General features: G+C 49.2%; 1 protein-coding gene across 4 annotated transcripts in view; it reads left to right on the top strand.

The window, feature by feature from the left end:
- LOC149365537 (uncharacterized) overlaps positions 1 to 21,979 on the top strand; it is a 77,915-nt gene that overhangs the window by 19,221 nt on the left and 36,715 nt on the right. The window contains exon 1 of one of the 4 annotated variants that reach the window (XM_089543733.1): positions 3,350 to 4,081. The exons of 2 other annotated variants lie outside the window; for them this stretch is intronic. In XM_089543733.1, coding sequence (XP_089399859.1) covers positions 3,802 to 4,081 — 280 coding nt within the window. In that variant the 5' untranslated portion in view covers positions 3,350 to 3,801. Of the gene's footprint in view, positions 1 to 3,349; positions 4,082 to 21,979 lie in introns of those variants that run through there. One more of the 4 variants, XM_089543714.1, reaches the window with a different exon arrangement.

Here is a 21,979-nt window from a genome sequence, read left to right as displayed (position 1 = left end):
TCGGGGCTTGCAACATCATAAAGACGGGTGATTCGTTATGCATTCCGCGGACGTTTCACGATGCATGCGATCGCCGTCGTTTTCCTTTAGTCGTCCAGCGCAGAAGTGGTCGCTGGACGCCCTAAAATTATGCGGAGACATTTTTGTTCACCGAATGCTTCTGAGTAATATTCTCGTATGAAGCCGAGGATGGCGTGCTGAAAGCAGTAATGGATCTAGTTAATCTAGGACACTCATATCAAAATATGAGTGCTTTACAATGTAAATGTTTCGCCGCTCTCCATTTTTACATGGCGTATGGTTTCTAGCGCGATATCACGTGATAGGAGTTGTGCCTCAATTAGTTTTTTGCTCTTTTCTTGATACGGCTTGGCTGTTATCGTTTCTTTAGCTGCCGCGGTGGCTCAGTGGTTATGCCTGCTGACCCGAAAGACGCGGGTTCGATCCCGGACGCGGAGGTCGGATTTCGATGTAGGGGAAATTCTAGAGGTCCGTGTGCTGTGCGGTGTCAGAGCCCTTCTCTACGGCGTCTCCCATAGCCTGAATCGAGTCGCTTTGGGACGTTAAACACCCATAAACCACGTTTTTGTTTCTTAAAAAAAAAATGCAATGTTTTTTACGCGAACATAATGATTAGTATGCCACACGCCGAATGACTTCGCTCCCTGCGATGCTGCTCGATAGTTTTCATCTATACATCACCACGAACTTCGCTTGCTATAGTTGTCCATCGTCCAATCGATATCGGTTAATAGGGACATTTAGAGTAGGGTGACTCTATCGGTTAGGGGTATAAGGAATAGCGATGCACCTGTGGGCATAACGCCCACAGTAACGCCCCTCCGGTTATTATCGTGGGCATATGCACTGACGCCTCGCTATTCCCCTGCGCCTTATAACCGATAGGGTCACACTATTCTAGAAGTCTCTAATATATGAATAGTTCACAGGATTTAAAAAAAAAAAACAACTGGGCATTGAACGAGTTCATCTTGAGCATTGCTCTCGTTTGCTGCTTCCTGAAAGTTCGCACGCCTTTTATTTTTCGATCAGACAGATCTGAAAAAAAAAATTAAAACACCGGATGCCGTTGTGTGGGGACTGAACGGATTTCAATATCGCCGGGCATACGTATCCCGCGCTTTCCATGACGTCAGAGACCTTTCGCGCGCCCCGGGATTCGAGCGGTACCCCTCCCTCTTCCATTCCCCATCGGGAGTCGTGCTTTCAGAGTTTAGCCGCTCACCTCCCCCTCCTCCTTTCCTATTCGTACCCCTCCAATGTCCCCATCCCCAACGTTGGCCCCGTCATCGCCGTTCCCCAATACCCTAAACAGGCTCCACTCCTACCGGAGGCGCTCATACTTGCCATCAACTCTAATACCGCGCAGCACTGGCAGAGGTTGAGGGCGCCAGAGTGGCTCCACCGTCTATTGCGCTGCACATTGTAGTTGTTGTGTTTGGCCTCGCGTAGATCCTTCTGTGTCTTGATGCACACTGCACCGAACTCGTATTAATTGGAAACGGACGCCCTCGCCAGTTATACCATTGTGCTGTTATTTTTTTTTTTTAGAAATTTTCACTGCATAGCGGCGTATGATGCTCCGGTCACGTGACTGTTCACAAGACGGAAGCTTTCCCGCGCGTTGCTCGTAACTCGCTCCGCGTCGCAAAAGGCCCAAGTGCGGAATCAAATTCGCCTTCGATCGATCCGGAGGAGCCTGTGTCACGTGATCACAGCGTGTCCCGGCGTGCCCGCCGCGCATGCGCAGATCGCCGGCGCCGCCGTCGCAGTGTCCGTCCGCGCCGTCTGTGTACATACACAGTGTGTGCACCGTTCGTCCTGACAACAAAACGGCGGTGGCGAGTCGCTACAACGCGCGGGGTTGTAAAGGAGGAGAGATCTCGGCGGGGGGTGGCGTCGCATTTCGCGTCGCCGCCGCTGGGGACCTCCCGAGAACAGACACCGCCAGAAGTGTGGGCAGCAAACGGGGTATTCACGGCCTTCTAACCACGCCTTTGCAAGCGCCCGTCGAGAGACCTTGGCGGCCAACGGTTCGCAACGCTGCTGTCTGCCTCCTTGGGAGAGTGGTTGCCATGTTTACGGTAAGCAGTGCTCCGTCGCTTTGCGAGCCATTCGCTCGCTGCCGCGTCTGACGTGTTCGGTTCCCGGCAGTGCTATACGAAAAGAACTGGGTGACGCCTTCATTGCTATGTTGGAGCCACGGGACTTGGTTTGGACGTGGCATTCGACGCATCGTCGGCTTCGCCACTTCGGGCGAGTCCTATCGACTGCTGCACGGCTACTGGTGGACGACTGTAGGCCTTCGTCGTTTGGTGGATGTCAACGGGACTTGCAGTGTTAGTCGGACGTGCACAGCGAATGCGGAGGAGCTGTCTTGAGTGGACCAGATCCCCCGAGCTCCGTTTCGAGGCGGCGAGCCGACGCGTTGCAGATGCTCAGTTCAAGGTCAACGGTTGATGGATGCTGTCGCCACGGGATGCGCTCTCGGATCGGTACTTGCGACAGCGAGGGAATCGTGTAGATGACAATGCGTTGTGTCTATTCGCAAGTATGGAGAGGGAAGAAAAGGTTCTCTGAAGGTCACAGAGTTGTCACCGTGGGTTTCCCTTGAAAAAAAGCCCCCAGTGGAAAGAAGGTCCGGCAGAGATGATGCTGTGGTTCATAGACTACCACCGCTGTTTCTTCCTTGAAGATTAGCGCTTCGATTTTGCAAGCCATCCGAGCTGTTGACATCTCACGTTCCACTGGCCTTGTTGTCTCTGCTTGTAGACTGCTTTAGTGGGCGATGCAGTGAAGGTGCGTTATGGGCGGGCGAAGTGTGGTTCCTGGTACACTTCGGTTGCTTTTGACTTGCCTCTGCCGAAGCTTCAGGACTGTAACAGTGATGTCGATAACGATCGATGCCTAGCAAAATTGGGCCAGCTTGGTTTTGGCTAGCGCTAAATATGTCGATGGAAGCTCTTGAGGACTTCGAGGCGTTATAGTCTCGGAACGAACGGACCTATCAATGGGTGCGGATTTTCGGATACGCGGACGCAAGTGCTGGCACAAGAAGTCCGCCGAAGTGCCTGCCTGTCAAGAAAAAACGGAGACAGCTTGAAAGCGTAGTCAGAGCGACCATGCACACGCTAGCATGGCTGAATCGCATCACGCATCGCTATCTACGTGCCTGAACACACGCCGAGGCCTGCAAACCTGCACGCTGGGGCACATTTGCTGAAGACAGGACCGATTCCTTACCAAGACGTGCGCAGGCTCGTAAAGAACTCCTAGGACGGGATCCGCAAAGTGACCGTCAAGACGAGGTCTTCCATGAGCGTATTTCGAGAGTGTCCCCATTCGTGTCGGACGATTGTTTGGCCGTCTGACGGGCGCGCACGTCCGCAACTCCGAAGCTGCAGGTCTTTGTTGTCAAATCTCTGCGCTCGGAACTGCATCATTTGCATGTCCTCCTCAGGTGCAATCTCGCCGTGGGCGCGGATCGGCGCAACCTCGCGCAGTTATCTGTATTAGCGACGCCTTCTCCGTGGAAGCCTGTGTGAAGAGCCTTTATCGGAAAGGAGTGACGTTCGGATGATCACCGGAACGTGCGGACCATGCCGATCTTGCGTCGGCGACCTCTACGAAGGGCACCGTAGGACGCGTTTATCGGGGAAGCTTCGCTCGCTGCCGCTTCTGCGGTCTCCGTCGGCGATGGGCTGTACTGTGCACGCCCCCGCGGTTAGAGGCCCTGCCGTAGGACTCCTAGTCGTCCTAGCGTCCAGCTAGCGACCCCCGATGGCCCCTTGCGCCTGGTCCCCGGTGCCGACGTTCGGTGTCCAGGTGTCGGTGTGCGGTCTCGAGTTCTCCGCCTTCTACGGACCGGAGTGTCCCGCGTGCGGCGCGGCGGCCGACTTCTCGGCGAAGGCATGCGTCCCGACGGCGTCCTCGTGCGGTCTTCCGGAGTGGCTCGGCGGAGGGACTGCCTCTGCGCTGACGAGCGCGCGCTACCACCCCTGGAGACCCCCTCCTCTGACGGAGTCCGCCTCGTCGCCGGTCTGCTTCCTCTACGATCGCGGTGCGTATCTCATGCACGTGCGCCGCCTGCTGTCTGTCGCGGCGACCTTGCAGCGCGCCTGCAAGTCGGGTGAGGGAAGGGGTGATGAGGGTCGTCAGCCGGCATTCGCCGTGACCTCTGCTGCGTCCATGATCGTCACAGGAGTAATATTATAAAGAGTTGTATTTCTTTACAGTAGGCGCTATGGACAGTTTTGGCAACTTGGTAATGAATCGTGATAAACGGACGGCGCGAAAAAATGACAGAGCTGCAAAGGACGGACGCATATAGGAGAACTAATGTACAGTGTTTGCCAAAAGTAACCAGGCTGCACGGTTTGCTTCTCAGTCGTATAGTAAAGCTATTATGGCAGCCCTCAAGCTCTAAATCTCTGTATGGTAAGGAGAACCCCTGTCCTCACTTTCAAAGAACTTATCTTCAGGGATGCAGTGAGGGCTGTACAACACGAATGAAAAGCAAACTATGCAGCCTGGTTACTTTTGTCAAAGACTGTACGTATATTTGTAAGGTGCAGCGCAAGAAGAGACGCAAGACGTACAGAAGACCAACTGAACCGTTACCAACTTGCCGAACTGTCCATCCTTCTTGAATGTATATTTCTGTTGCATCTGGCAGTCTTAATTTTGTATATGCGTGTGTCGGCACTCCTCGGAGTTTCTGGACATTACATGGCATCGTATGGAACACAGCGCCGTTTAACTAACCGGCCGTTTACAGGCTTATGCAAATGTTAGTCGCGGTTCTGGAAAAGTGAGAGAGAGAAAAAAAAAAAGGCGAGGTGAGCATGCGTTTCGTATTCTGAAAGGTTCAGGGTTCGATCCCCGGTGCCGCCGGGTACCCATCCGTTTTCTAACGGGTACAGGGTTTCTTTCCCGCGCAAGGTCTGCTGTTCGGCTTCTCTGGGGTGGATGCATGGCACTCTTTGACCAAGCCTCCTTATCGTATTTAAAATGAAATGATAGCCGATAAATGCGGTGGGAAAAATTAGCCGATGTGATGACACAGGGACGCTTCGGCTAAGTGGCACGTGATGTGTTCAACTGAACCGGCGCTACTTCTTCGTTTTGCGGAGTACGAATTCTTTTTTTCGTTATAGCCGATAGTTCGCTCTATTCATAGTTCTGCCGTTGGAAGCGCCGCCATTTGCGTGAGCGAACTTCCCCGTCGCATTCTCTCGTGCGGCGTTGTCTTCGCATACGTCCCAACCCTCCATAGAAATGCACGCTCCGATGCGCTCCACCCGTGCTGCCGCGCTGCATACAACGCCCGAGTCGGAATGCGCGCTGCCCTCCGTAACCGAGTGACCTCTCTCCGGGAGAGCATTTCAGTTCTCTGTACGGCAGCTCCGGGGCACTGCCTGCCGTCTATGCAGTACACACACACGCCGCGCTCAGCGGGGCTACCAGAGGAGTCTCCCGCCGCGAGTGAAAACAAAGCGTCGACCCACATGGCACTATAAACGGAACGCTCGTGAATCCGCCGCGCCGGCGGTGGAGAGGGCGGGATGGAGTGCTGCCGCGCGGCTGTAATCGCCAGAGAAGCGCGGTAGCGGTGTAGCAGCAGCAAAGAACTTGCCGCGACAGCCGGCCGTCTAGGTGGGCGTTTTTTATTATTTATTTCTAGTTTTCCTCGTGGCTGCATGCGCGACGTGCTCTTCGACACGCAAGCGCTGCTGCTGGGTGATGACGTTCTTGACCCGCGGGAAGAGGTCTTCTGACGCTGCTGCCCTTTCCAGAAGTTCTCGATGCAAATTTTCCGCGTCCAGATCTATGCCGTATAGCTTTGTGTACGGCGGGCTCGACGTAGCGTCTGGTCTAGTTGTAGCAGGTCAGGAGTGACACTGACGGCTCGGTCCCTTATAAAAAGGGTCTGTAGACTGTCTGTAGACTTCTTATAGACTCTATTGCCTTCCTATTGATATTTCCTTTTGTCTATTTATATTCAATAGATTGTCTGTAGTTATTAGTATACTAAAAGCGTACGGCCATAAATCCATGCATCGTCTATAGACAATGGTATACTAAAAGTGTATGCTCATAAATCTATAGATTGTCTGTACACTGTCATAGGGTTTGTATTGGCTATAGACTAGTCTGTAAGAATTATCTGTAGAAAGTCTATAGATTTTACATACAAAAGGCTATGGACAGTCTGTAGTCTCTGTAAAAAAAATTCTGTGAGGGGTCTGCGTGGTGTACCTTCTCCCATACTGGTCCGGTGCTGCACTGCGCATGCGCAAAGCGGCCCGCGCGTCTTCTGCGCGTGCGCAATACGTCGCTGAGTCCGTACCGGACGCGGCACCGCCAGCACGTTCCCTTTTTGCTTACTGCATTATGGGCGACATGAGGACAGCCGTCCACGCGTGTACCAAACGCAAAATCGTGGAATCCAGCCGCGTTTCTATCGCTGCTCTTGCAGACACAGGCTTTAAGAAGTAAGCGTTTGTGGCCTAGGGTGAAACAGTCTCTATATATAGCTACCGCAAATCCCCTGCATGCTCGGCCGAGGATTGTCGGTAGAGTGGGCAAGTTAAAATAAGTGTTGGTCCGTTTCCTTGAAACTTTGTGCACGCTAGGTTGATTTTCCCGGGTGTAACTTTAATCTTTTCAGGTCCCCAGGTTCAGCCACTCTGCTCGAATCTGCGCATTCGGTAGATTGAAATATCACATATACCGAAACTTTGTGTCACTCTATTGACCTCGTTATGACATACCAGAGTACTGTATATCCTAGTATAGGCATTAGCTTTTTGAGGCGCTTTGGTCACTTTGTACAGAATTTTTATACATCCTTGCAAAAACTTCACCCGCTGGTCTTTCGCGCTGAAAAACAAATTCCCTTTCTTGAGGCCTGAATGTACTATTTAGGCGGAAAAATAATTGCTTTAGAAACAAAAAAATGGCTCCTGAAATGGTTAAGAACCGACACACGGCAGGTTATGTGTGCTTTTACGGGGTTCGTCTCGCAAGGGAACAGCAGTTCACAGTTGGTAGCGAGGTGCTGGAAGTGGTGAGCGAATACGTCTACTTAGGGCAAGTAGTGGCCGCTGAACCGGATCGTGAGAATGAAATAACAAGAATAATAAGAATGGGGTGGAGCGAATATGGCAGGCTCTCTCAAATCATTAATGATAGTTTATCGATATTCGTCAAGAGAAAGTACAAAACAGCTGTATCTTACCGGTACTCACCTATTGGGCAGAAACGTGGAGGCTAAGAAAGAGGGTTCAAGCGAGCTGTAGAGTGGGTGAGGAAACAAACACGGGTTAATGGCATCTTATAGTCGAAATCAAGGGGGGAAAATGGGCTTGGGCAGGGCATGTAAATTAGAAGGCAGGATAACCGCTGGTCTTAAGGGTAACGAAATGGATTCCAAGAATAGAAGGCAAGCGTAGCTGGGGACGCCAGAAAGTTAGGTGGGCGGATGAGATTAAGAAATTTGCGGGGATACGGTGGCCGCAGCTGGCGAAGGACAGGGTTAAGTGGAGAGACATAGGAGAGGCCTTTGTCCTGCAGTGGGCGTAGTCAGGCTGATGATGATGATGGGGGGAGGGGGTGTAGCGCTGTAGAGATAATTAAACCTCAAGCGAATCACAGCGTTGTGATTGCAGCATGGAATTGGAATAACAGATGACTATAGGTAAATTCCATGGTAATAAAGGCACAACATGGAACGTGATTAAGTTAAGCGGTCGTTCTGTGGTGCAGGCAGTTACTCTAAACCCAGCGCCGCCGCACCCACAATCTTCTGAATGCAATATCCTTGTACAGAAGCTTTCACAAAGATTGCAGTTGCGAACTTTAGTTCGCTCATACTATAGTGTACGAGAATATTCTAGTACACTATACTCATACTAACCCCTGTGCAAACAGACTGCGACGGGGTCTAAAAATGAGAGAAGCTGTGGCGCAATGGGAAGTGATTTCTTGAACCCAGCGCCCTTGCAGTTTATGGGCTGTACTTAGTATATTTCTCTTTAGCGCCGAAGGGAGCGGGGATCGAACGTCCGGGTAGGAACAGACCGCTCGCTGTGCGATGGAAGCAATCTCATTTAATCCGTCTGGCACTGTTGCCAGGCGTTAAAAAGGCCCTTCTTTTTCTGTCTTTTGCATCCTTGTGTAATGCCTTGTGTAATGTGTTCGTCCTTAAGTATAGAGAAAGAATGACATCGCGAAGACAGGGAGTCAGTCGAGACGAAGATAAATAAGGTCTTTGAAAAACCTGATAACAATGGGCCCGCTGGATTAGCTGTGATGTGTGTGTGTGTGTGTGTGTGTGTGGGGGGGGGGTACGTTTAATTCCAGCCCACGTGGGGTTTCGGGACGTTTAACTACGCATTAATCCCCTATCACATTCATCGCTCATTCCTCGCGTAGAGTATGACGCTCTGACCCCCTGAACATTGTGCCTTTTTTGTTTTTTTGGCTTTCTTTCTTTCTTTCTTTCTTTCTTTCTTTCTTTCTTTCTTTCTTTCTTTCTTTCTTTCTTTCTTTCTTTTTCTTTCCTCCTTTCTTTCTTTCTTTCTTTCTTTCTTTTTCTCTTTTTTTCTTTCCTCCTTCCTTTCTTTCTTTCTTTCCTTCTTTCTTTCTTTCTTTCTTTCTTTATTTCTTTTGTTTTCTTTTTTCTCCCATGTCGACTGGAACCTAGAACAACCTTGACGGTTCCTTGCGTAGTTAGCCTCCTGAAGAGTTTGCCATTACATTTCCTTTTCATATTACGACCTAATACCCTGCTCTTCTTTGCAATCCCATTTGTAACCTCTCCTGCAATGTCTCTCACCAGTGACAGCTGTATCTGTAAAGAAATGAATACTAATACCATCCCCTAATACCATCTGATACTAATACTAATACCATCCCCCCTGGATTCACTTAGGATATATAATTACCTAGAGTTTGTTCCCCTTACTGTTTTCCTGTCCATCAACGCTACCCCTGCCATTTCCTTATTCACGGATCGCTGCTCTGTCCTCAGTTCAAAATTGAAGCCTCGGCCTATGCGGCTGTAGCCTATAAAATAGCCTGTCGACTACGTCCGCATTGCCGGCCTCCCCGCAGGGAGGCGTCTGCAGCATGCAGACGTTGGTGAGTGGCGACACCACGGGGTTAACCCGAGCATCCGCAGGGACATCCCCGCAGGGGGATGATGGTGAACAATGCGTCACCACGGACCCGAGCATCCGCGCTTAGCCGTGCGTGGCATCGCCGTGTCCGGGGAAAAGGGGATCCTGGTGGTTGAGCCGATGCCGAGCGTTTGGACCCTTAAGGCCCCTCGGCGGAGGCAACACACCACTTTGGCCCCAGCTTCCTGTAGACGGCACCTCCGGCCTGACCCAACCGGAGGAAATCGGCAGTCGCCTTTTCCTGTCCTCCCCTCTATCTTTCACTTTCCTATTCCCTTTCTTACAACTTTCCTGTATCCTCCTCTCTTCTTCGTTTTTTCCTCTTTTTCCTGGCGGCGAGGGTTAACCGTGTGTGACCAACTACCCTGAGTTGAGTCCTATTAGGTTATAGTTAAGGTGTACAGCTGGCGTAGGCAGGACTTGCTTTCAAGTTCCTGTCGCGTCCCCTTGTTGGACTCCATGGTGGGTGGCTGGCACCATGGCCGAAAAACATCAATTTTTTATGGCTCCCCCCCTTTCAAAACCTGATCGCTCTCTGAAAAGAGGGCGGACCGATGCAAGCGACTTTTTCCAAAAAAGAAAGATAACTTTCCCGAAATTCCATGTTGTACATAGCAATGCAGAAGAAAAACAAGCAAGACTGATATCCCCGTTCCTGGTAGCAAAGTGCTTGACAGATACCTTGGGCCTTGGGTACAAGGTATCAAAAATGGCCAGTGGTGACTTACTACTCGAATTGCATGACACCGTCCAGTACTCTAAACTCTCAAACCTCGTGTCCATAGGGGAGATTCCGATCTCCGTTACTTCACATCGATCTCTAAACACTGTCCGAGGCGTCATATCTGAAATCGACTTCGTCCACCTATCTGAAATAGAAATGCTTGAGGGCCTTACTGATCAAGATGTCATAAATGTTCAGCGAATAAAGATCAGGAAGGACAACAAAGAAATTGACACGAAACACCTCATCCTCACTTTCAACACCAGCATACTGCCTGAAAGCATAGAAGTCGGATATCTGAAAATAAATGTAAGACCGTATATTCCCAACCCACGCAGATGTTTCAACTGCCAGAGATTTGGCCACGGCTCACAGAGTTGTCGCGGCCGCAAAACTTGCGCAAAATGCTCTTCGAAGGAACACCAATCCGAAGAATGTGTTGCTAACCCACGGTGTGCAAACTGTGAAGGAGACCATGCTGCCTACTCCAGAGCTTGTCCTTCATGGAAAAAAGAAAAAGAAATTATTACTCTCAAGACTACACAAAACATTTCTTTCAAAGAAGCACGAAGGCAATACGCTCAGACAAACAAATTCACCTTCACTGCAAAAACAAACTTCGCCGATGTGGTGCGTGGGCGCGGCACACCACACCAGGCTACGGCACCTGTCCAGACCACACGCAGTGAGCCTGTGGCGGGGCCACCCGTGCCCCCGTGTGGAGTAGCTGGCGCTACTCCGCAAACCCCAAAGGAGGCAACGCAGACCCCCGGGTCGGCGGGCCTCAAGACCTCTTCCCACAGGTCGAGGTCAAACTCGAACGCGAACGTGCCTTCTGCACGGTCGTCCAGCGCCTCCGCAGAGGCGATGGACACGACCCCGGGCAGCCCCGCGCCGTCCACGTCGGACGGTCGGCGGAGCTCTCTGGATCGATCAAAAAAAGACAGGCCCCGAGTCACAGGGCCATCAAAAACTTGATCTAGTTTTTCACCCGATACAAACACAAAAATAAGATGGCTTTCATAATACAATGGAATTGTAGAGGACTTTTAAACAATTACAGTGACATAAAAGACATACTAGGAGCACACACTCCTGTCGCCTTATGTCTACAAGAAACAAATTTAGGTCCCCAAAAAAATAACTTTCTTAAGAATTACACTGTTTTCCGCCGCGATCGGGAACAGGCGAGCCGACTATCGGGAGGCGTAGCCATCATAGTGAAAAGCGGCGTCCCTGCTCAAGAGATCAGACTCAAAACAAAACTTGAGGCAGTTGCAGTCAGCATTGTCAGCTACAAAACAATTACAATCTGCTCTGTATATATTCCTCCACATCTCACACTAACAGTCCACGATCTACAAGGCCTCATTGATGAACTTCCAGAACCATATCTAGTAGTCGGGGATTTTAACGCTCACTCCCCTTTTTGGGGAAGCGAGCACTGTGACTCTAGGGGTCAAATAATTGAAGATTTTATCCTCACAAGTAATGTATGTCTTTTAAATACAGAAAAAGCCACATACTGCTCCCCTACCTCAGGGAAAATGACCTTTTTAGATTTGTCGTTTAGTTCACCTTCTGTTTTTAACGATTTTAACTGGGACGTCATTGACAATCCATATGGCAGCGATCACCTCCCTGTACTAATCACTTTAACATCCCCACCGGAAATAATCCCCACAAGGCCACGGCGTTGGAAGCTTCACCTCGCCGACTGGTCAATTTTTAGAGCAAAGGCAACTTTAGAAGATATAGTTTTAGGAAATCTTACCGTTGACCAGATAAACGAAAAGTTCACTAATTGTATCATAACTGCCGCACTCACAGCTATTCCTCAGTCATCAGGAGTGGCGCGACAAAACCATAAAGTATGGTGGACAAAAGACTGTAAAGAAGCGAAAAAACAACAAAACAGAGCTTGGGGTAAATTCCGTAGGTATCCGACGCATGAAAATTTCCTAAATTTTAAAAAAGCAAAAGCTAAAGCTCGGTATGTTCGTCGCAGTGCCGAAAAAGCTTCATGGCAGAATTATGTTTCAACTATCAACAGTCAGATCCCATCTAAAAAAATGTGGGAGCAGGTTCGAAAAATAAACGGTAACTTTTCACCATTTACAATTCCTTTTTTAACAACACCCGGAACACAAACAAGCATAGACGAACAGGCAGACATCTTAGGAGAACATTTCACTGCAGTTTCAAGTTCATCACACTACACGCAGTCCTTTTTAAAATACAAAAATACAGCTGAAAAACAGAGGCTCCCAACAACTGGAGGTGCAAATGAAAAATACAATAGTCTAATTACCCGCCAAGAAATCAACAGAGTACTGTCTGCCGGGAAAAAAACTGCTCCAGGACCCGACCATATACATTATGAAATGCTTGCACATCTTTCTGAGCCTGCCATAGAAGCACTTTTGAGATTCTTCAACACAGTTTGGATGTCAGGGAAAATACCTGAAGCCTGGAAGAAAGCTATTATTGTACCGTTCCTTAAACCTGGTAAACCCCCAACCTCTCCTAGCAATTATAGACCCATAGCCTTAACCAGTTGCCTCGCCAAATCCTTCGAAAGTGTCCTAAATATCAGACTAACCTTTGTTCTTCAATCCTGTGAACTGCTTGATATCCATCAGTGTGGATTTAAGAAAGGATGCTCCACTACAGATCACCTAGTCCGTCTCGAAAATACAGTCAGAGAAGCTTTTATACACAAACAGCACTGTCTTAGCGTCTTTTTTGATTTAGAAAAAGCATATGATACAACCTGGAGGTTCGGGATTCTCCAGGACTTAGCTGAGCTCGGCATCCGTGGCAGAATGCTCAACTGCATTAAAGACTTTTTGTCTAACCGCTCATTTAATGTCCGCCTAGGCTCGACCCTTTCGAGGGACTTCATTCAGGAAAATGGAGTCCCTCAAGGGTGCATTTTAAGCACAACTCTCTTCGTTGTAAAAATGAATTCTATTAGAAAAATAATCCCAAGGTCCATTATGTATTCAATGTATGTTGATGATCTTCAGATAGCATGTACATCTTCCAATATATCCACATGCGAACGACAAGTACAGCTTACAATCAACAAAATGGCAACATGGGCAGACAAGAATGGTTTCCAGTTCTCAACACAAAAAACAGTGGCCTTACTTTTTTCTCTCAAACGAGGCTTGTACACAAATCCAACATTACACCTCAACCAAACCGAGCTGCCTTTCAAAAAGGAACACAAATTTCTAGGCATCACCTTCGATAAAAAACTTACTTTCCTGCCTCACATAAACGCACTGAAAAAGAAGGCGTCGCTAGCACTGAACATACTGAAAGTCCTTTCACGCAAACACTGGGGTTCTGATCGGGTATGTCTTCTACACATTTATCGCTCTGTAGTACGTTCCATTCTAGATTATGGTTGCATAGTGTATGGATCAGCAAGGCCATCGTACTTGAAGCGACTGGATCCTGTGCACAATTTGGGATTGCGCCTTTCAACTGGTGCATACAGGACGTCACCAATAAAAAGCCTGTACGTAGAGACAAATGAACAACCACTCGCAGACAGACGAACTATGCTCACATGCTCATACATTTTAAAGATCCGTTCCCAGCCTAAACACATCTGTTACCCACTCGTTACAAAGTGTCCATCTCGAACACTATTTACCAACAAACCTCTAGCAATCAGACCACTTCTTCTCCGCTTTGAAGAGAAATGCCAAGAACTAGACATAATGAACATATTACCTAATATTGCCCGCAAACCTGATCCACTCCCGCCTTGGTACTGCCTACCATCTGTGTGCGACTTCACATTAACACAATTTCGGAAAAAACATACACCACATGAACAGATATTACAAGAATATTTAGCACTCAACGAAAAGTACGGAGAATACGAAGCATTTTTTACCGATGGATCAAAATCGGTGCACTACGTGGGAAGTGCTGTAGTTCAGAATAATTGGGAAAAAATAGTACGGCTACCTGAGTGTACATCCATTTTCACCGCCGAGTGTTACGCAGTCTTGGTGGCTGTAGAAAAAATAATAAATGAGAACATTCAGAACAGTATCATTTACACTGATTCTCTGAGCATACTAACCTCACTTCACCATAGCAATGCAGTGACACCACTAATCGGGGATATCATACATAACATAACAAGCGCCACAATACAGGGACAAGACATAAAATTTTGCTGGGTTCCCAGCCACATTGGAATCGCTGGCAATGAGAAAGCAGATGAATGTGCTGGAAAAGCTCGAAACAAAGAAATAAAGAAAGTGTACATTCCCTACAAAGATGGTATGAAGTTGGTGCAGTGGAAATTAAGAAATAAATGGCAGTCGCAATGGAATATCGAAAGAAAAAATAAGCTACATTTAGTAAAACCCATCCTAGGCGAATGGAAATCATGCTCACACCAAAAACGATTCATCGAAGTTATTTTATGCCGTCTCCGTATAGGACACACACATCTCACACACAACTTCCTGCTAACAAAGAAAGACAAACCTGTTTGCGAGCAATGCGGACATGAACTTACCATAAACCACATACTACTATCATGCACAAAACTTGAATCATTAAGAAAAAAATATTTTGCAACATTTTACAAAGAACATATCCCATTTCATCCAGCGTTGATTTTAGCTGAAGATGCACCCGTTAGTATGCTTGATGTTTTTAGCTTTTTAAGGGAAGCCGGTGTTCTTCAAAACCTGTAATGTTCCGACCCTGTGCTTCTTTACTTAGAACGATACACCTCAGCCACTTTCTCAGTCCTGAGAAGGAGGCTGAGGTTTTTATGAGTAGTTGGGGGACCTCGAGATCCTTGGCAAGCCAAGGATGTCCACGGAGGTGCACCAACTTTTAAAAGCTTCTGCAAACAGCCATTTCTAAAAAGTTTGTATTTAATCAGCCAGGTAATAAAAATAACTTTTAGGCCCTTTACACCACCGTTTTTATCAACTTTGTTTTCACACTCTGCTCAAGCCAACCTTTCCATACCTTGTTCTTGGCGCATGATAGCCTTAGCTGCTTATGCGCCAATAAACCCAACACAACACAACACGCATTGCCGGCCCTCTATAGGGAAGTCGCTCGCCGGTTGGATGACGCGATTCCGTCGTTGCCCGGTCGGCAGCGCGCGCGCTGCTGCCGTCGAGGCCTTAAGACCGATCCCCTTCCGATCCGACCTTCACCTAAAAGCGGGAACGGCGCCTGAGGAACGCCGCGCGGCGTTTAATCTGATTCCCGCTCGAGCCGAGTTCCTCTAAAAGGCCGCGGGCGTATGTACGTCACTCAAGTCGTCGCCGCTCCTTGATAGGCTTACGTGAAGAGCTTGTGCGTCGCGCCGGAAGCAAGCAAACAAACAAACTGTAAGGAAGATAGTTAGGGTTTAATGCCGACGAAGGAGAAAAAGCTGAACGAAGGCGAAGCTGACGAAGCTCTGGGTTGCGCTCATGAACGCTGGACTACTGAGCAGACCGTGTTTTTACAGAATGTGGCTGTCCGCATTAATCGTATGATTTGCCATTTTACAAAACAAACAAACAAACAAACAAATCCAGACAAAGCAAACGAGGCATTAAAAAACGTTAAGGTAGGATTAACAGCTCTTTATTTTTTTTTAAAGGGGGGGGAGTTCATTTGCGGTGCTGTAGCCGGCATTGATCCACCAGGAATGCGAGTTAGCTTTTTAATAAATCGAACTTGTTATAACGACACGGTTTAAAACGAAATAATGGATATAAGGGAGGAGTGGCGATTCCCCTTGGAAGCTCGCTCAACACGGGCTACAGCGAAGCTATAGCCCATGTTGTATTTGAAGTTATCTCCGGGCGCCTTCAACTACGTTATAAAGAGGTTCAGCAGATCGTTTAATCGTGGTCGATCCAAGAGTACTCGTTTGCAGCAGCGCTCAATTTCGGCGGAGCTTGTAGGTAGGTTGGAACGACTTGAAAAATAAAATTTAAGAATATGACATTAATGAAATCAAGAATTTGGCGAGAAACCTTTCTGACCTTAATGGGTGACAAGGCGTCCTAGGGGGAGCTGAAGCATTCAAACGTTATTCTTTTTTTATTTTTGATGGCGGTGGAGTTGGGGGGGGGGGGGGGGGCGTCGTTTTTAATCCCCTTGTCAAGGCCCTACACTAATCTTGTTCGACTGACATGTCAAGTTTAAACGATTCGTGGTGTGGTCTAGGCGGCGTTTACTTCTAGTTACGCAGTGCAGTCCGTCGGCGGTTGACCTCGCATGGAGTCCTGCATACGCCCATTATTGCTGCGTCTAACGAAGGCGCCCTGGCTTCCACGAAAGTGGCGGACTTCTTTCTTCGCTATACACGCGCGGCGTTGCGTCGACGGGCGACCTTGTGCCCCTCAGTCGCAGTGGCACGTGATGGAAGCTCTGAGACTCCGAACGGGAAGTGCTCCGAGTTTAAGATATGCCCCCACACGCCGCCGGGGTTGTGTCCGTGGTTGTGCTGTCACTTTTCACCTAGATGCGACCCTTTCTTTCGCTCGTTCTTGTTTGTTCTCTGCTTTCTTTCTTTCTTTCTTTCTTTCTTTCTTTCTTTCTTTCTTTCTTTCTTTCTTTGTTTCTTTCTTTCTTTCCTTCTTTCTTTCTTTTTCTTTCTTTCTTTCTTTTCCTTTGTTTGTTTCTTTCTTTCTTTCTTTGCTTTCCTTGCTTCTTTTGTTCCTCCGTTTCTTTCCCTCTTCCTTTTTCTTATTTTCCTTCATTCCCCCCCACCCCCCTCTCCTGTTTTAGCAAAATCGCTTTATTCGTAGCCCTTGCACAGTCGCAGTGTATGCCGTCACTCCATTCGCAGCAGGTTTTTTCCTTGCCGAAAGAAAGGTCGCTCTTGTCGAGAACGATGTCGATTTCGTTGGCGTCGCTATGACGACCTTTCTCCCATGTAGTGCGTTCCTTTCCTTTTCGTTTATTTTATTTTATTGCAGTACACGCATGTATGCATGCTCGCCGTAGAGCTGCGAAGAGCCTTCACGACCAGCTATCCTGTCCTCCTGTGTAATTCCGTGTGCTACCTACCCACCAGCTTCGATTCCCAGAATGTCGTCCGCAGTGAGGGGCGTACTACGCGCGCGCACGGTTCACGTCTATGCTGCACGATGCCGACGACCTTGCTAGGAACGCCATTTTGGTTCTCTTCCTCTGTCCTTTTTTTTTTCTCGGTCTCACCATCGCTATCGACCTTTTCTCCCCGTTGCCTGCCCGCGGCGACCGCGGCGAGGGTTCAAAACCCCTCACGCGGTACGCGGTCCTCGCACCCGCGGCGGTTTCCGTTTATTGTCTTTCTGTATACACCCTTTCTCTCTTCTTTTCGGTTTTGGCGTTGCCGCTCTTGTCTGACGTTGCGCCGACTTGTGCTTCGCGGTCCGATTGCGGCGCTAACAAACCTTCCCCTCCGGATTCGTCGAGAAGGCCGCTCATCTCCCTCCCCCTCCCCACCGACAACCCCCTCCATCGCTCTTGCCCGTAGACTCGCCCGTAGCCTCGAGCGGGTGATTCGAAGAGGAGTGCAAAGTGTGTTTTCGTGGTTTCGGGGGTTGGAGCCATACAAAGTGGCGACTACACAGCAGCAAGGACGCAGAAGCGAAGGACGGAAGGCACTGCATTATTCCGTGGCTTCCGTGGGGAACAATAGGAATGAACGGCGGCAGTGAATTATTCATGAAACGAGCGGAGATGTAGAAGGCGGTGGCCAGATGCATGCGTGCAAAGTGAGAGTATATCGTAGCCCTGCGGACTTTGGGGCTACCGAAACGGGCGGGTGAGGAAAAGGGGAATGCGTGTACGATATATATTTCAAGGCAGAAAAACGTCGGCAGTTAGAAACAAGCGCAAGAGCGTGGCAAGTTGCTTTGTTGCGGCGTGTGCAGGGGAGGTTAGGTGAAGGCACGGTGTGTGACCGGGGGGAGGAGAGAGCCGCGGATGCAGGCGCTAAGCGAATGGCGTATGCTCGTATACAAGTACCACACAACTCAACGCGCCCTCGGAAGAACTGGAGACGTGTTTGCGGGCAACCGACATCGCGCCCCTTAAGCAACTGGGTTAACAACGCATTCGCGTCACGGGGTGTACAGCCTCAAGCAAGCGGAGTTTGTTTAGTTTCAGATTAATGGGCCTGTGCCGATCAATCAGTTCGCGTGGAATCACAAGCTTTTCGAGGGCCTCAGTTCAGGTTCGTCAGAATGCAGATAGCTAGGTGGGACAGTGGCCTTGATGACGATTGTGTTCCTCCAAATGGAATTCACCGCCTTTGTTTATCTGACTACTTTGTGACAGCAACCCACCAGTATGCAAAAGGGGGCCAAGGACTTCTCAGACTGCGAAGCGGTGGCTTTTTCCGTGCCCCCCCTCCCTTTGTCTGTAAATGGGCCAATAAGTTTGACCGAATGAATGGCTGGATCACTAGCAGCTCTGATAATAGATGAGTCACTTATTAGTATTGAACAGTCGGTTGTTTAAATAGAGAGCGCCACCTCCTGATATCAAGTTATAAGGGTCTTAAGGATGAGTAGTACATGCGAATTCTAGAACGTAAGCCGAGCCGCTAATTTGTGCGTATCTTAGAGCGAAGATTCTTTGAGGGCCGCTTGCATCGGCGTCGTGACCCCGTCACGTGTGTCTCTCGTAAAGACAACCTACTCAATTTGCCGACATCAGTGTGTCGTGCGCTGTTGATATGAACCCGTTTATGTGGACGACAGTTTTTCTGAGAACAAAACTTTTTCCGTGTATTTGCTCCTGGTTAATATGGAAACTCGCTGTACGGACTTGTGTCTGGGGGAAAAGGCGCATAGCCTACCGCGGTGTCCCATATTTCGACTTTTCCAGCTCGTTGTTTCCTTTCCCGTATTTTGAATACAGGTCATTAGTGAAATGCAGTGGGAAAGAGCGAATGCCTGAATGATGATCCTTTTTTGTGTGCGTGTGTGGTTCTTTGCTTTGCTGTGACAAGGTGCTCGATCGACGCGCCTTACCATTTACCGTGTAGCATTAATGGCTGTGAATAAAACTCTGTGAAGCTTGTGCCACGCTGAAACCTTCCATTTAGCAGTTGTCAGTCGACAGAGTACAGATGTATACTGGTTTTCAAGGGATGTGAAAGTTGTAGTTGGAAATACATCACCACGCAGTGAGGCGATTCAAACTGAACCCTGTAATCTTGAGGATAAATGCGACCAGGATAGTCTATTTTAAGCTCCCAAGATTGTGGATAGTTTCAACCTCACGGCCCACCATCACAATGCTGGCAAGCGGGCGTTATTCACGAAGTGCTCTTCTTCTGAATATCTTTTTCTGCACGATTCGTTATTACGGACTGCTCGCTTTGTGGACAGTTTCGCTCGGAAACGAAGTGTCTGTATTAACGAGGCACGACTGTAGTAGGTTGCATTAAAGGTTCACGAAAATAGCTCATTGCGCAACATAGCACACTTGCACGAAGCTGATTTTAAGAAACGACTTCAGAGCTGAATTATGCTTGTATTCCACTGTGCATGTCACTCGTCGTAGTCAGGGGTGGCGATCGGCTCCAGTCGTACTGACGGTGAAGAGTTCATTATATGCTCCCAGCCAGATTTTGTGCGCTTATGCCATTGTTGGTGGCGTTGGCTTGGCGCTGGAGGGGGAGGGGTGGTGTGAACAGCGCCGGCGCTCTGTCTGCCAATGAAGGTGGATGGAAAAAACTTTATTTCTGGCAAATTTAACGTGTTCTTGACCCTTAGGGGTCACTGGGCGCCGTGACCGATCCTTGGTCCAGGATGCCGCACTTGACGGCTGCCATCGTGGCTCGGCGTGCGAGAAATCCCTGCGCTTCCTCGTCCTGGCTGCATGGTGTTGCGACTCGGGTATGCATGGTCGGGCCGGAGAGGGGATGAGGGAGGTCGGAGACGAGGTTGCGGGAAAAACAGGAAGAACTTTATACAGCTAAATTACATTTACAAACAGCAACTGAGAATGCGTCTCAGTAAGAGAGTCGCAATGACAAGGAGCTTGATGCCGAGAAGCTCCATGGTGAGGAGCTCGATGACGAGGAGCTCGATGACGAGGAGCTCGATGACGAGGAGCTCGATGACGAGGAGCTACTCGGCCCTACTTGGTGCCGAGTTTTATAGCGTTTCCTTTCCCTGGGCTCCCTAGATGGGGGCCGGGCTTGTCGAGGAAGAAGTGTCCTGAAAAGTTCACTGTGGCACCCATCACACACTCCCTGATTAGGGAACACGCCCCCGTCACGTGTTGGTTGAGAGAGAAGGATGCCATCTACGTCGCGCAGACGCTGGAATGTCCACGAGCGGCGTTCCCGCGCTTTTCATGTGGTCGCACGTGCAGGGTCCAGGCTACGTGCAAGTCCACGCGGTGTAGGGAAAACGTTAACTTCTTCCTGGAAGACGGATGCTGCTGTCAAACTTGATGACTGGACTCAGCTGACCCCCGGGCCCCTCGGAATGTCAAGTACTAACCTCTACCATATGATGTGGGCATGCCAATTTAATCCCTTAGTTGACCCCATTCCAAACCCCTCGGAGGAGCAGTGGGAGGCTATTCTGCTCAGCGATGATCCTGACCGTCAGCACTGGCTGGTGGGGAGGGCCAGCGCAGCAGCAGCAGCCAGTGGACTACCGGACTAGGCGGCCCACCTACATGTTCTGAGAATATTGAACAAATGAAGACGTTTTTAATCAATCAATAAATGCCGGTCTTGGCAGCTAACTTCGTTCTGTAGATGAGGGTGCACTGCAGAGCTGCGCTGGCTAGTTGCGGGGTGGATTACTGACGCCGCTTCCGTGGCTAGTCCAGGCGTTGACCCCGCGTGCCTTTCGTGACTCGTCGGCATTCCGCTGCAACCGCGCCGATTTTTCCTCACGACGAAGGCGAAACGTAACACTGGCCAGCAATTGCTCCCACTGCGTCACACTCGGGTGGTCTGCCTTAGGGCAGGTCCATGTGACATGCTCTAGTGTAGGTTTACCCTGACACCACGGAGATTCGTCTACATATTGTCTAAAGAAAATCTTGTGTAGTTTGTGCAGGTGCGGGTAGGTACCGGTTTGTAGTCTGTGCCAGTCTACCGCCTCCTCTTTGGTAAGAATTTTGTGTGGGGTTGGGTAGCGTTTCCGCTGACCCTTGTAATGGTGGAGTATGTCTGAGTACGTGGGGGTAACAGGGTCAAAGGTGCCCGTGGTGCAAAGTGTTGTCTGCTCAGTTGACGTACCCTCGAGCTAACTCGTCTACTGCCACGTTGCCCCTCATCTCCTGGAACCCACACTATACTATGTTTAGTGTTTTTGTGTCTTCTCGTCGTGTAGGCGATGCTGTCGATCCTGCCTCTTGTGTATTTTCTGCATGCTCCTGTAGGTGCACACAGGTCTTTACTTCACGGCGACGTCATACCTTGAAATGAAAGGCGCGAACGAGTTTGCTCTGTGACGTCAGTACACAGAGCACTGACGTCACACCACGTCTGTGAAGAGCGATGTGAAGAAGGGAGTAGGATGGAAAAGGCCAGCACTAAGGCCCAGTGCGCTAAGGCTCGTTGGTCATCTGCCGAACCTGAGTGAAGGCATGCACTTCAGGAAGGACGTGTAGCAAAAGGGAGATAAGGAGAGGTAATGGCGGTGTTACGAGTGCAGAATGTGTTCATCTGTCGTGGTCTCCGGACAGTTGGGACAGTGAACTGCGTTGCGCCATCCGAAGTTGCAGAGCATTAATGGGGGTGAGGAAAGTGTTCGAACTTTGCGAAGGACCTGTGTTCGGTCCGTGTTGTGTGACGGTGAGGCATCGTAGACACCAGCGGGCGGTGCGCTGGCGTTTTGTGTAATGTGAAGTTTCGCTCATTTTAACGATTTACGCAGCGATAGCGTAAACACTGGGTAGCTTTTTTTTTGGTAAAACGAAGAGCTGTGAAGGTTTAATTCTTTGGTGCATTCTGATTTGTAGAGGTGTGCAGGACTAGTAATTGTCACGTTTTCATTGCTAAATTATTTATTCCATACGTCTATACCAAATGGAAGCCGCA

This window comes from Amblyomma mixtum, chromosome 1 (assembly GCF_055824585.1).
Source record: "Amblyomma mixtum isolate Tamu chromosome 1, ASM5582458v1, whole genome shotgun sequence".
NCBI classification, from domain to species: domain Eukaryota; kingdom Metazoa; phylum Arthropoda; class Arachnida; order Ixodida; family Ixodidae; genus Amblyomma; species Amblyomma mixtum.
Note: the sequence above shows the minus strand (reverse complement) of the source record. Positions and strands in the feature narration are given on the sequence as shown.